This window comes from Balearica regulorum, chromosome Z (assembly GCF_011004875.1).
Source record: "Balearica regulorum gibbericeps isolate bBalReg1 chromosome Z, bBalReg1.pri, whole genome shotgun sequence".
Taxonomy (NCBI): domain Eukaryota; kingdom Metazoa; phylum Chordata; class Aves; order Gruiformes; family Gruidae; genus Balearica; species Balearica regulorum.
The window spans coordinates 41209886-41222645 of record NC_046220.1 but is presented as its reverse complement, the minus strand read 5'-3'; the positions used below and the strand labels follow the sequence as shown (position 1 = coordinate 41222645).

Below are 12760 nucleotides of genomic sequence, written 5' to 3'. Positions count from 1 at the left end.
AGAAAATCTTCCCCATTTTCACTAGTAAAGGGACTAATTTCAGAGTACAGTAGACTATCCCCATCTTCTGCAAAGGAAATGCATTGACCAGAGCAGCAGCCACTTGTGATAAGGTCCTCTGTGATCTTGATATATTTTGAGCCTTCACCATGTTTCATGTTCTCAGCTGTATTACATCTAAATGCAGTTTGCAGGCTCTTTGGCACAAATAGTATTGGTATTACTATTGGTAAAGATAGTTTTTCACAACCATGCATTCGCAGGATTTGGATTTTTTTCCCAATGAAAGGAACTTTGTAAAGGGTAGCTTCTAGGAATATGGTACTTGCTTCCCACAGATGAGGCCCAAAATTCATTGTGAGGCTAAGAAAATTGGAACAGGATGAGGGAAAAGCGCTTCCAGTAACAGCAGTGGGAGTCGTCCCGCGGGACTGACTCTGGCTCCCGCCCGTGCCCGTCGTAACTAAGTGGACGTGTTGGGATGAATTTGTAAGACTGACCGAAGGGTAATCTCAAGTAGCCATAACTCAGGTTTGTTTTCTTGCTACGTGCGAAGTATGTAGGGCTTTTCCAGCCACTTGAGAAGAACAGAAAATCCCTCCATCAGCATTAGCTCTCCGAAGGGGCATGATCAGAGCACGAGATTTGTGGAGCACTGGAAATAGCTTTGCACCAGTCAGCGCTCCCGATCCCGCACCCCCCAGGAGCCAACAGCAACACGTTTGTTCCCAGTGATCTCACTCGCTGCTGGGTGACATCGACAGGAGTTTCCAAGCCCCTGACTGGTGCCAGTACCGGCGCTGTTCACTTAACACCCCTTATTTTTCTAACTGGTTTTGGGACTTAATTTCCTTCTTATCTGGCAGCCCAACAACTTGGTGAGACTTGGAGAGTGAAGCAGCTGATGGTAAGAGGGAACCAAATATGGAATTGGGTTGGTTTGGGTTTTTTTTTACTGTTTATCCGAAGAATCCATGGAGGAAGGGATTGGAGATAGTTCCTGCTTTTCTATGTCCTATTGTCCAGAAAAGAGAAGGAAAAGTGGAGTCCACTGGACTTCTGAAATCAGTCCCAAAGGTGTTCTGAATTGGGTGCAACTGCTTTATATGAAATTTTATACAGTATTTCAGTGTAGGGCAATGTAAACCTAGCACTGTAATACAAACCACCTGGCCTTGTCATGAAATTTAAAAGGTTACCTTGTTTGCATATGTATGATAGCACTGATATAGCGGCCAGGATGTCAAGGAGAATGTAGTTTTAAAAATACAAACAAAAGCTCCTAGCTATCAGCAGTAGGTTTTTTGTTTCATTATGCAGCTGTAGTCATTTTTGTGCTTGTGTGGTGCATCCTTTTTTTTTTTTTCTTAATTCTGAAAAAATAAATCTGAAGATAATTTTATTTAAAATAGACTGATTTTGAGGCTACCTCTAAACAGCTCATCTAGTACTTCTCATTCCTGTATAAAGGCTGACTGCAGATGAAGGTTATGCCTGGGTAGGACAACAGAGTTGGAAAAAATCTGCTGTGCTATAAGACTGTGAGGTCTAAACAGTGTAAGAAACAGGACAATTCAAAACTGTTAAGTGTAGCTGTTTCTGACATCATTACATTAGCCACACAGATCTGGTCCCACCACTGTGTCACTGACTTAATAATGCGTGGGAAAAGTCTGCTGTCCTCCTTTCAACTCCATGCCATTTAAATACCTTCAGGGTTGCAGTGTCCTGGACAGGAATTTTGTTGTGTTCCACATAGGGGAAGCATCATCCTAAACAGCAACGGTCACTGTGTTCTTGGGGGCAGGGAATAAAAGAGGAGAAGATCACTCAAAAATCTGAAACGTGGAGTAAAAGCTAGATGTTCCCATTTTAGGAATGGGTATATTTCTTCTGAGTTTATATAATCATCATATATTTTGTTGAAGAATTTTTGCTGGGGGTTGGGGAAAGGGGTGTGTGTGTGAGTGATATGAAAGGTCTTTGTCTTTGGAGTCAAAATCCCATGTTTAATTGTTTTTGAAAATTGGAAGCAAAGTTTTAAACTTTGCAAAATTGGAAGGATGTGAGCTGTGACCTAAGCTGTGGAAAAGCCAGGCAGCCACATTGTTCGTTGTCTGGAATTTGATTCTCATTTTCATATGGAGCTCCAGATTCTGTCTATGACAGTAATCTCGCCTGGCAATCACAAATCTTTGGACCACAGTCACTGTGGGAGACCAAAGATAAAAGGAAGGCGCTTTTTTTTGCCTCTAGTTACAAGCGGGAGGAGATTAGACATAGAGGGATGGAGAGAGGGGCGTAAGGAGAAGGGATAGTGTACTGTTGCCTTGATACTTGCAGCAGCCTTTCCTTTTGCTGAACAGGAGTTATAATTCAATAATAATTGGTAACAGATGATTGGTGTACTTGATCTCAAACTTTTCAGAGTTGGATTTCTGCTATGTATGGGTGTTTATGTGCTTTTTCCCACTACAACATTTGGTTTTATAAGCCTAGCACACTTTTATGTGCACATAAAAATAGCTTGTGTTGAAATACATACACAAACACTGTATGGGTAAAAATGCTACGCGGATTTGGTCCGGAGACAGCCAGGAGAGGCAGTGGTGATGGGAATTATTTGAATCACTTACGATGTTGATATAAAAAAAATAAATTATGGTGTTGCCGGAGATATTCTAGCCATTATTGTAGATAGGCATTTCAGTAGGGTGTCAGAGAGAACGTAGGTGGGGTTGTGTATGAGATGGAGAAGCAGTTGTGGTGATGCATTTTGAATAAGGTGACAGTTGTGATGTATACTTATGCCCAAGCCAGTCTTACCTTGCTGAAGGCATGGGGCTTGTCTCTGCAGTACGTTCCCCAGTGCTGGGGGGTGCAGGGAGGTTTGTGGGGCAGCACAAGCCTTTCTTCTGCCGCCGGCCAGAAGGCAGCCCTGCTCCTGAGACCACCACAGCTAAGCGAAGATCAGCACACATCTCCAGTGAAACCGTTAAAAAGGCAGCCGATGACATCTTTTCTGCCATCTCCATCTTGCTGCAAGCTGTGGACGGCACTGATGTTCCAGCGTGCTGAACAGGCAATACTGAAAAGGCAGGAGAAAGGGAAGCATTTGGTTCCTGTAGAAGTAGTGTATTTATGTTTTTAATTAAGGCTTATTTTTAAAAACCTTTGTTTTTCAAAATAAGTGAGTTCACATGCTGTGTTAAACATTTCCTTACCTCGCATGCACTATGATATAGGAGCCGCTCCCCCCAGCATGGAGATGGCGACAGCACAAATGAGAACGCAGTGAGAAAAGCCTTTGGGCGCAGCGGGGACACGCTCTGCCAGCAGACGTTGTTGAAGCTGTCACACTACCTTGGTGCTGGTGGCCCTCTTCTCATCTAACCGTGCCATGGGTCACTGTCTGTCATTGCTTTGTTGGTCCGCTGTAAAAGAAGAACGAAAGCTGGAGGTCAGATCCTGTTGAGTGTCCGTCTCCCATTAGACGGGGCGAGGAGGGGCAGGCTGAGGAGCATTGGGATTACAGAATTAGGCATCATAATTGAGTCACTTATTCACAGCGACAGCTTTGACACCAGAAGAGAGACACCGCCGGTGCCACGTTTGAAGAAGGATTAGACATGGCTTCTTAGTCTCTTTCTGACTTCTTTTGGAAAATTTTCTTCTACTAACACAGATGTCATTGATCACAGATGGAGCCCACATAGCGAGAAAAGTGTCTGGTCTCTAATTGGGAGCTCTAATTTGTGAACCTGAGGTGGGGAAAAAGGGGCATTTGTCTTTTCCAAAGCAGTCATCAACATGCGCTTCGTTGCCAGGAGTGAATCGTGTCCTGAAATGCTGCCCTTCGGTGGCTGTGCTTTTCTGACCACAGGGAGCAGCAGGGACACCCTCTGCTCTGCTTGGACTTTCGTAAGCAGCACGTTTGGTGATTCCTGGGCTTCGGTATGCTTATGTAGGAAAGAGCCTCCACGCTGGCTGTGGAGAAGCGTGGTTCTATTTGGAGGTGGAAGCGGAGTCATGTGTTTACAGTCTGTGGGAGCTGGAGAAGGGAGATCTGATCAGGTTGCCCTTAAGCAAGGCTGTGGTACTACTGAAACTGTTTAACAGTGAGGTTCAGTTGCGTTACATCGAACTGGGTGAATGCTAAAACAGGAGCATGCGGTTGGAGGGGAGGGGAGAGGACGGGAAGGAACTACATGCCCATAAACCACATTTATAAGGGTGAGGAGGTTCAAGCCTGCACCTTTTGCTAACGGAGGCTTGCACAGCTTCGGGCGCACGCTGCCTGAGCTGCCGGCACGCTTACGCGGGTACAAGTTCAAATGCTGCCGGTTGTCCCGCAGTCTGCTGTTGACCAAGCGACAGAATTTAATATTTAAAACCTTGATGGTACAACACCTCTCTTTTCTGTTACTAAATGGAGGCAGTTGCTGCATGAGCTCTACCTGCAGACCTCCATCAGTGCTGTTTAGTGGAGGAAGGAGAGATAGGGCTTTGCAAGTCTTTCTCCCCTGTTGCCAGCACCCCTCATAGTGTGCAATTGCTTGATCTATGCAGAAATAGAAATCAGGAGGAGTAAAATGAATTAAGGAAGTAGTATATTGGTACCAGTATTACCAAAATCTAAACTCTGGTCTTCTGCTAAAATTAGATTTTAAGTTGCTTTTTAATGACTAGTTCATACTCCAGGTTTTAAAGTATTTAGACCTTGCATAGTTCTCCTCAAAATGACAATTGGCTTCTGATAAAAATTATTTTCATTAGCCAGCCCATTATTACTTTAGGGTTTCCTGCTACATTTTGCTGAGTTGTCAGCGGGCTAAGATACTCATGCTGTGGGATGCACAGGGGGAAAGGAGGTTGTCTGAGGTGGCAGAAATTGGTGTGGGGCCACCTGTATTATTGATAATGTCCAATGCAGAGCATGATGGGGCTTGGTGAACTCAATCAAGCTCGGGTCCAGCCACCCCTGTTCCCACTGGACAGCAATTCCTCCCAGTACGCAAAATAAAATGCAGCATGAGTAAGGCTACCAAAAGCCATTTTTAAAATTTGAAATGTTATCATAATTTTGACCATAGCTCTGGAAAATTGTTTCATACCAAGAAAGAACATTGCACTGTAAGAAACAGTATTAATTGAAGCTTGACATTATGAGAGTCTCGGAAAAAGGTTGCCATCAGAGATGCCTGATGATGTAACGCTGTGTCTGGCCCATGGTTTCTTTGACCCTGCAGTGTTGTCAGAGCAAGTGCTACGAGACCTGACAGATAACTTAGGCTATGAAAAGTCCAGGAATTTGTGGTCCAAAATACAAACTCATTTAAGCTCTTAGCTTCTTTGCTCGGTCTCCTGAGAAACCCTTGGCATATACAATAATCACAATTACAGACTCCTTGACAGAATGATGAATCCATTCTGCTTGCTTCCAGTGGGTTTTTGGCTATTGAGTACGTTTTTTTGAGATTGCCAAACTGATACTCTGTCAGCACAGTTGTAACACATGTGGCTATTTCATTGCTCCTTCTGAGCTGCTTCAGCATCCCTGATCATCTTACTGGGGTAAATGTTCACAAAACCAAATTTGCATGCTAAAACATGCATATACTGTGGCATAAAAGAAAGAAATGCCCATTTGAAATTCAGACTATATAGAACAAAAAGTCACCTATGTAACCTGGCTGCTGTATTAGAGAGTAACTATTTCAGCTAAGATAGAGGAAAAAAATAGATTATTAAATACGCTGTAAAATTGGCAATTCTTGAACTGTAACCCTTCAATGTTAAGTAATTGTAAACCCTGTTTTTTAGTCCAAATATTGCCCTGTAACATGTGGCATTGTTCCTTAATTATCTAGGAGAATGATCTAATATTTGAATCCAATTTATGTGTAGATAGGAAGAGACTGGAGATAAATGCTTTCTGATGGAACAGAACAGTATTCTGGTGCTGTGGAGATACCAGCTTCCTTCTTGTTAAAACTAATCTGTAGTAACATAATTTAGTTATTTGAAAAAGTTTCTTTGTATTTTTCCCCCTACCAATTAGACTGGAGTCTGGCCTCTGAGACTCTTTAATTAACATACTTAGGATTCAAGTTGTTCAGATATTTTGTTTTTCAATAGAGTCTGAACCGGTGTTTTATCACACATGCCTCCTACCTTTAATAAAGGTTCCATTTTGTTGGACTATAGCTCTCGCTGTATTTCAAATTACCCCATTTTCTGAGATCTCTAAGTATGTTCCTTTTGTTCAGTGATTTAGATTTGTTGTCTCATGGCGCCTTTTAAATTGGATCCAGCTATTAGCAAAATGTACTCATTTTCCCTGAAGCTACTCTCCCATTCTGCAGACCAAGGGCTTAGTAAACTCTAGCTTTTTTTCTTCCTTTAATAAAGGCATGGTTTAAATTACTTGCTTTCTAAATCTTACTTGTAGACCTCACAAGTAAAATATTTACTTTTTGCTTGCATACGTATGATTGAGAACATTAAAAAGGTACATCATTACAATGTAACATATATAGCTTCTGTGAGGATGTTTGGTTTAGGCTCGTCTGATCATTTGTGTGCGGCAGGGGAGAATAACATGGTCTAGGCAAAGTAATTTTTCACCTGGGTCAGAAAAAAATGAAACAAATTATTGCCTTTATCCAAGACCTGTTCAAAGTAGTTTAAAAATATTGTTTCTCAGGTATGTCACTTGGGGCTTTTCTTTTGAAAGTCAAGCCGCGTATTTGATGCCTTAGATGGGTTTAGTCAGCTTCAAGCACCGTTTCCCAAAAGCTTTTGTCCCAGGTTGCTAAAACAAAGGGACAGTCTTAGAGCTGAATTATTAGTATATTTCATTTAAGTATTTATTTCAGTTAAGTAATCTCATGCCAGAGCTTCCATTCTCTGAAAACAGACTAAGACAGCATAATTTTGTTTTCTCAACGTCTTCCATTGCACTGTCAAACTACAGGTAATGTTTGACTTACAAATAATATTGTGCAATATTGTATATTTTTCTTACAATTAAATTAAAAGATAATATGAGACCACTGGAATTATTTGTATAAACTGCTGCTCCTAAATTTGAGACTATCTTATATTTGACAGTAGCATCCCTTCAAGACATTTAATCTAGGTGCTAGCCAATACTTAGATCTTGATGTGGTTGATATTTATGTAAATGTAAGAGCTGGTTTCCAAATGTCGTACCTGTCTATGAGTGTCTCAGTGTCTTCCTGCCACCAAACTGTGCCTCAGAAATGCACTACTAATATGAGTAGTGTCTTGCAAAAGTCACAGTGACAATCTTAGTTTAGCTTAAAAAGCTTGTAGTGGAGATGTCCGCACCAGCTGCAAAAGCAGGGTGGGAGGAATTAAAATTTCCGGGCGATGAGGATCCATCCACAAGGAACCTGAGGTCCCAGCAGACCTCCATCGTTCCCCCAGCACCTCTCCCCATCCTCAAGCATACCAGCCGTCAGTCGTGGGCTCGGAAGGACAGTTCTCAGCCCGGAATCGGAGGCTGAGAAAATAAATTGCGTTTCCAACTTTGGCACGTGGGTCCCTGCAGCTGCCAAACCAGGAGGAGTTGTGTGTGGGTGGGTGGGCGGTTACAGGTGCTGCTTCAGATCCAGACAAAATCGTATGTGCTCTCTGCCAGCAGTAACAGGAAGGATTGCTGTAAATTACTTTTCAGGTTTAGTTTATATTGTTTGTGGTGTAACCAGCCAAAACGACATATGGTGTGCATCTCTGAAGCATGCAGAAGAGCACAGAGAAATGTGCAGAGAGAAAGTTGAGAAAGGACTAATGAATTTTTATTTTGCCACTGAGTATTTGCTCCTGAGAGGAACAGAAAAGCCAGGAAGAGCATACACAGGAAGCGGTATGGTTAGCTCAGTCCTACCACAAGCTACTTAGTTTTCAAAATTTCCTTTCGAGACTGGTTTGTTAAAAGCGCCTGTTCACATGACTCATTCATTAGGCTGTGAAGCTGTGGGGCCCATTTTACTTTTCCTGCTCTAAGCATTGGATGAGATGTTGGGAACTGAATCTTTTTTTTTCCATCCCTCTCTTATGTGAATAAAATTCTCATGTTTGTGGTATCAGCCTAGGGCATGGATTATACTAGAAAAAATACTTCTTTATAGTGCATGTATCTGAGAAATTACTGTGTTTGCTTTAGCTGCACTTCATGTTATAAGTCCATCTACACACCACGCTGCGTGGGGGGCAGGAGAGCAGTCCAAGTGGTAGTGAAGATTTCAGTGCCAGCGTTGTGCAGGTCACCCCCTGCCCCTCTTGCAGTTGGAGCCAGCCTCGGTTTCTGTGCCTAGCTTACTGGGGTCCCCCACGAGACACGGGAGAGACGTCGGGGCCGACCGCCCTCCTGGTTTCACAGGTGCTTCAGCAGCAATGGGCTCTCCCGCGGTTTGCTCTGCCACAAGAGCATGTGGGGCTTTTTGGAAAACGGGAGGCAAACGTGTAATCTGAGGATAACAGACATGCTGCTCCTGCCCCAGCTGGCACGGCACCACCATCTCAGATGTGGAAATGTGCCAGGATTTGTACTCACCCTGGGAAAGCAAGGGGAAAAGTGAAGGAGAGAAAGAAAAGCGTGTGCTGTCCTGGATCTCACTCGACAAATAAATATGTTCCTTTTAAACTATTTGAAAGGAGGTTCATTGCCAAGAACAGGAACCCTATGGAGGAAGGAACAATTAAGGGAATGGGCACAGCTTAATTGTTCCATGTTTTCCAAAGCTGTTGGGATTCAGATAATCTGGCCGTGATACTAATGTCGTGTATGTCTGCCTTACATTTGTCTGTGAGGAAGCCGGACCACTGAACACCTTCACAAGGAGAACTTCTGTTCTGCTCTCCATGCAGCTATTGTGGTCGCACCAGGAAAGGCGTGTTGGGGATGAGCTGGCTCGTGCGCTGTGCCAGCCAGGTCCCTGCTTCTTATCAAAAGCACTCAGAAACTTAGGCCCTAAAACTTTTGTAACCTCCCCCTTTAGGATCAATAAATGTTTTAATAACTGCAGGGGAAAAGCCAGCTTCACCAGGAGGTACGAAGAGAACCCCATCCCAGAACACTTTATAATCTGCTGTTGAAATACTGTCACTGAAGGCAGTTTGAGGTCTTGAGCAGACACAGAAACGGGACGTGATTGCCTACCTCCTGGGTAAGCGCTGTAACTGCTGGACCACGAGATGTAGGAGAGCAGTGATCACAGGAGAGGGACCCAGTCCCTTTCTGCTCCTTACATTTCTCATACATGCTATGAGAATACTGAAGGAATTTATTTTTTTTAAATATATGACACAAGATGCAGAATAAAGTGTATCAGATGAAGATACACCACCTTTTAAATGTGTTTATATTCTGTTTGGCTAACTTACCCTACAGAAGAAAGAGGTGTGTGCTTAATTTTTGAGCCTTGAAGGTTTGGTCCAGGTGTGGAGCTACTTGGTGCTATGAGAATTGCCATGTAACAAAGCTGGATTTCCTGGGAAGATTTGCTAGTGAAATGTTTAGCGTCTCCCGGGAGAAGTAGCAGCTGGGTACAGTTTTGAAGGTCTGCGTTATGTACATGGGCATTTGCAGCAAAGTGAGTTGAATCTTGGAAAGCTATTTACTTTTGTAGATTTAGCGCTGGTTCCACTTGCAGGAATCTTGAACAGCTGTTATTTTGTCAGCAAAAAGCTTTAAGAGACAGCTTTCATTCCCTACCACACGCTGCACTGTAACTCTTCAGTATCTTAAATGCTGTGAGTGCAAACTCCACTCAGCCACAAAACCCCTCAGCATTGTATTTCACTCAAGAACTGTGTTCAAACTATTTCATATAAGAGGTCAGCTGGAAAGAGATACCAGGTACCCAAAAAGGACTATTCCAGGACCTGTGAGCATTTATCAGTTGTTAATTATGCTAATGGTTAACATCTAATTACATAAGTCTGTGAAATTTTTTCCTGCGATGTAAAGTTGGCAAGGACTAGGAGGACAAGGAAAGTATTTCCAAATACCTTATTTCTGAAAGCAACAATATACTCAAGCGTGACTTTTTTCCCCTCCCTTTCTGGCTTACATTCTCAATGTTATCAGTAAATCTACCATTCAGAAAAAGGTTCATGTTCAGTTACTTGATACGAGCATAATTTGGACTCAGTTTTGAAAAATTCTAGAACTTATAATATTTTACTCTTACTATGAAAGGTGATTGTTATTAGGTGCCCTGTCTTTTGAAAGATGGTAAGAACAAAGGGTGAAACAGAAGGATTGGGTGTGTGTGGGGGGTTATTGTACTTAATTGTTTTCCTTTAGTATCAGTGCTGATCCACCAATGGAATATAATATGTTAGGCTGATCTCTGCCTACAACTGAGGAAGCCTTGCTGGAGAGTAAGGTGACACTTACGCCACAAGAGTGGCTAAGAACAAAGTCAGAAATTTAAATTAAAAAAAAAAAAACACCACAAACCATGTGTAATTCATGTTCACATTAATTGAATAAAAATATTTTTCAATTGTGATTTGCTTGAAAATTTCCACACTTTGCATTACAGTATTTTAATAACTGGTTTTGTCAATATGGACTTGGTAGAACAGCCTGACTTTTTAAGTCTAGATGGATTTTAAAAGTTTCACAAGGTGCTTAAAATCTGTTACTCCAAGGATACAGTGGAAAAACTGTTTCCATTTAACTGAAAGCTCCCTGTTTCATGGTTTTATATCTAACTCTTATCCTTATGGCATGGATTTAATACTGGTACAGAATTATATTTAAGCCTTTTTATCACTTGGATTATACAGTTATGAGGGGAAATTATCAATTATATCTTGTGCATCTTCCAGACATTTGCAGTCATAATCTCCTTCTTCTCCACCCTTCTAACAGTATAAAAGAAATAACCCCTAGCCTAACTTAAAGGAAAAAAAAAAAATTCAAGACTGGAAACACTGGAAGTGAAGATGCTGCAGATCTGTGCCTGGGTCTGGGTTAGTTTACTGACTCAGAACCAGGAGTTTGGGTGTTCTGGGTTTCCGAAGCCCGGGCTCACGTGTGCAGAGCACTGCACCTCTGCCCAGCTTACCCACCGGTGTCACGAGGCATCTGCTGGGCAAAAAAAACCCACCTACCAAAAAACCCCAAACCCAACAACAACAAAACTAAAAAATACGATTTTCTCTTTTTTGTTTTTTCCCCCTAATATTTTTTCTGTTACCAAAGGTTCGTCATCGATGGTGTGAACTTGTTGTTAAACACAAGTACGTGCCTGGGTATAGAGATGTTGAGAAATTTCTCAGAGAAGATCAGGTAAGTTACATTTAATTAGCGTTTTCAAAAATAATCAACTTTTTGACAGCCTTAGTGTGAAACTAAAAAAAAGATTTTAATATGTTTTGCTGCAGTTTGTCAAAAACTTAAATGTGTATTCAGATTTTGTCTCTTTTGACCCTTAAACACTGCAATTTAAAGAAATCCACCTAGGTGTGTTTAACCCCACCTAAGCATGCTAATCTTCTGGTAAGTGGTGAAATAGGATATATTCCCTCCTCTCCTTCCATTTTATGCAAGCCAAAGGTAGCGATGATGCTAGGAAGATACCTGTCACCACTTGTTCCTTTTGCAGGATGACAAAGACAAGTCTAGCTGTGAATGTTAATGTACGTAGATATGAGGTAGGTGCAGAGCAGTCAGTGCTGTGGTGACTTCAGTTTTCAAGACGACATCCAGAAGGAAAAGCATAGCACAATACACATCCAGAGAATTCAGGCCTGTCCACACTTAGGGCAATGCTACCAGAAGATTTTGAAAGTCTTAAAGGCTGGCCATACATGATGTCTTTACTATGGCTTTTTATTTAGGCCATTATGGTCTTACAATTCTAAGTGTACCTCTGCCTTGTTCTTTCTGTTTAACTTTTATTTATTTTTTATTCACTGTGAACTCTACAAAATCAAGACATCCACTGCCTAGGATGACTGTTATATATTTAAAATGTATGTAAAAAATAGAAAGTGTTGCAAGATATGTCAAATTCTAGGCAATACATTAATGTCTTTACCTTTTATACAATGAACAAAGCCATTTACACCCAATGAGGTTTTTGTGCTTTCAGGCAATTATGTTTTGTCACGACAGTACAATAAAGTTATTGCAGTCTCCCATGCTCTTTCTTCCAGCTCTGAAGTATACTTCCTATTTATATCTCAGCCAATAAACAGGCCCCAGACTTGACTTCCTGGCAAGCTCTTTATTTTAAAAAAAAAAAACAAACCATAAAACATTATTTATGAAAATAAGGATTTATATATACTGTGCATATTTTAATCCTATGAAAGGATGGAGATCACCACCAGCAGAAGCCTGGGCAATCCTTGACTTCATAAACCCAAGCATATTGAATTGCATTATGTTTGGGACAGATATTATGCCAAATAAAGACTAGCATTTTCTACAGTGCAGGGAAATAATTTTTGCACCTTTTTCTTAGGTATTTTTCAATATATTTCATTTTCTCCAGCAGTGCATACAGTTTATGGCACAACCAGCTTCTGGAGTGATTACAACTCAAATCAGAGCAGTTGCATCATGAAAGACTTGGCTTTTTTTAAAGTCTGGGAAAAATGCAAATGTGACTATTTAAATCCTTTTCAGGACTACAAAACCCCAGTGTGTTTATTGTGTGTTAATGTTTAGGCTCGGGGGAAAATTATTAACACTGAGTAGAGAAGGTAATGCCTA

The 12760-nt window shown here is 41.5% G+C and overlaps 1 protein-coding gene across 4 annotated transcripts in view; it reads left to right on the top strand.

Moving 5' to 3' along the window:
• The window catches only part of AOPEP (aminopeptidase O (putative)), a 213353-nt gene that overhangs the window by 191374 nt on the left and 9219 nt on the right, over positions 1-12760 (top strand). For all 4 annotated transcript variants that reach the window (XR_012833149.1, XM_075740903.1, XM_075740904.1 and 1 more), the window contains one exon: positions 11243-11329. Coding sequence is in view for 3 of the 4 variants with exons in the window: in XM_075740903.1 (XP_075597018.1) it covers positions 11243-11329 (87 nt within the window). In the remaining variant the exon portion in view is untranslated. The remainder of the gene's footprint in view (positions 1-11242; positions 11330-12760) is intronic.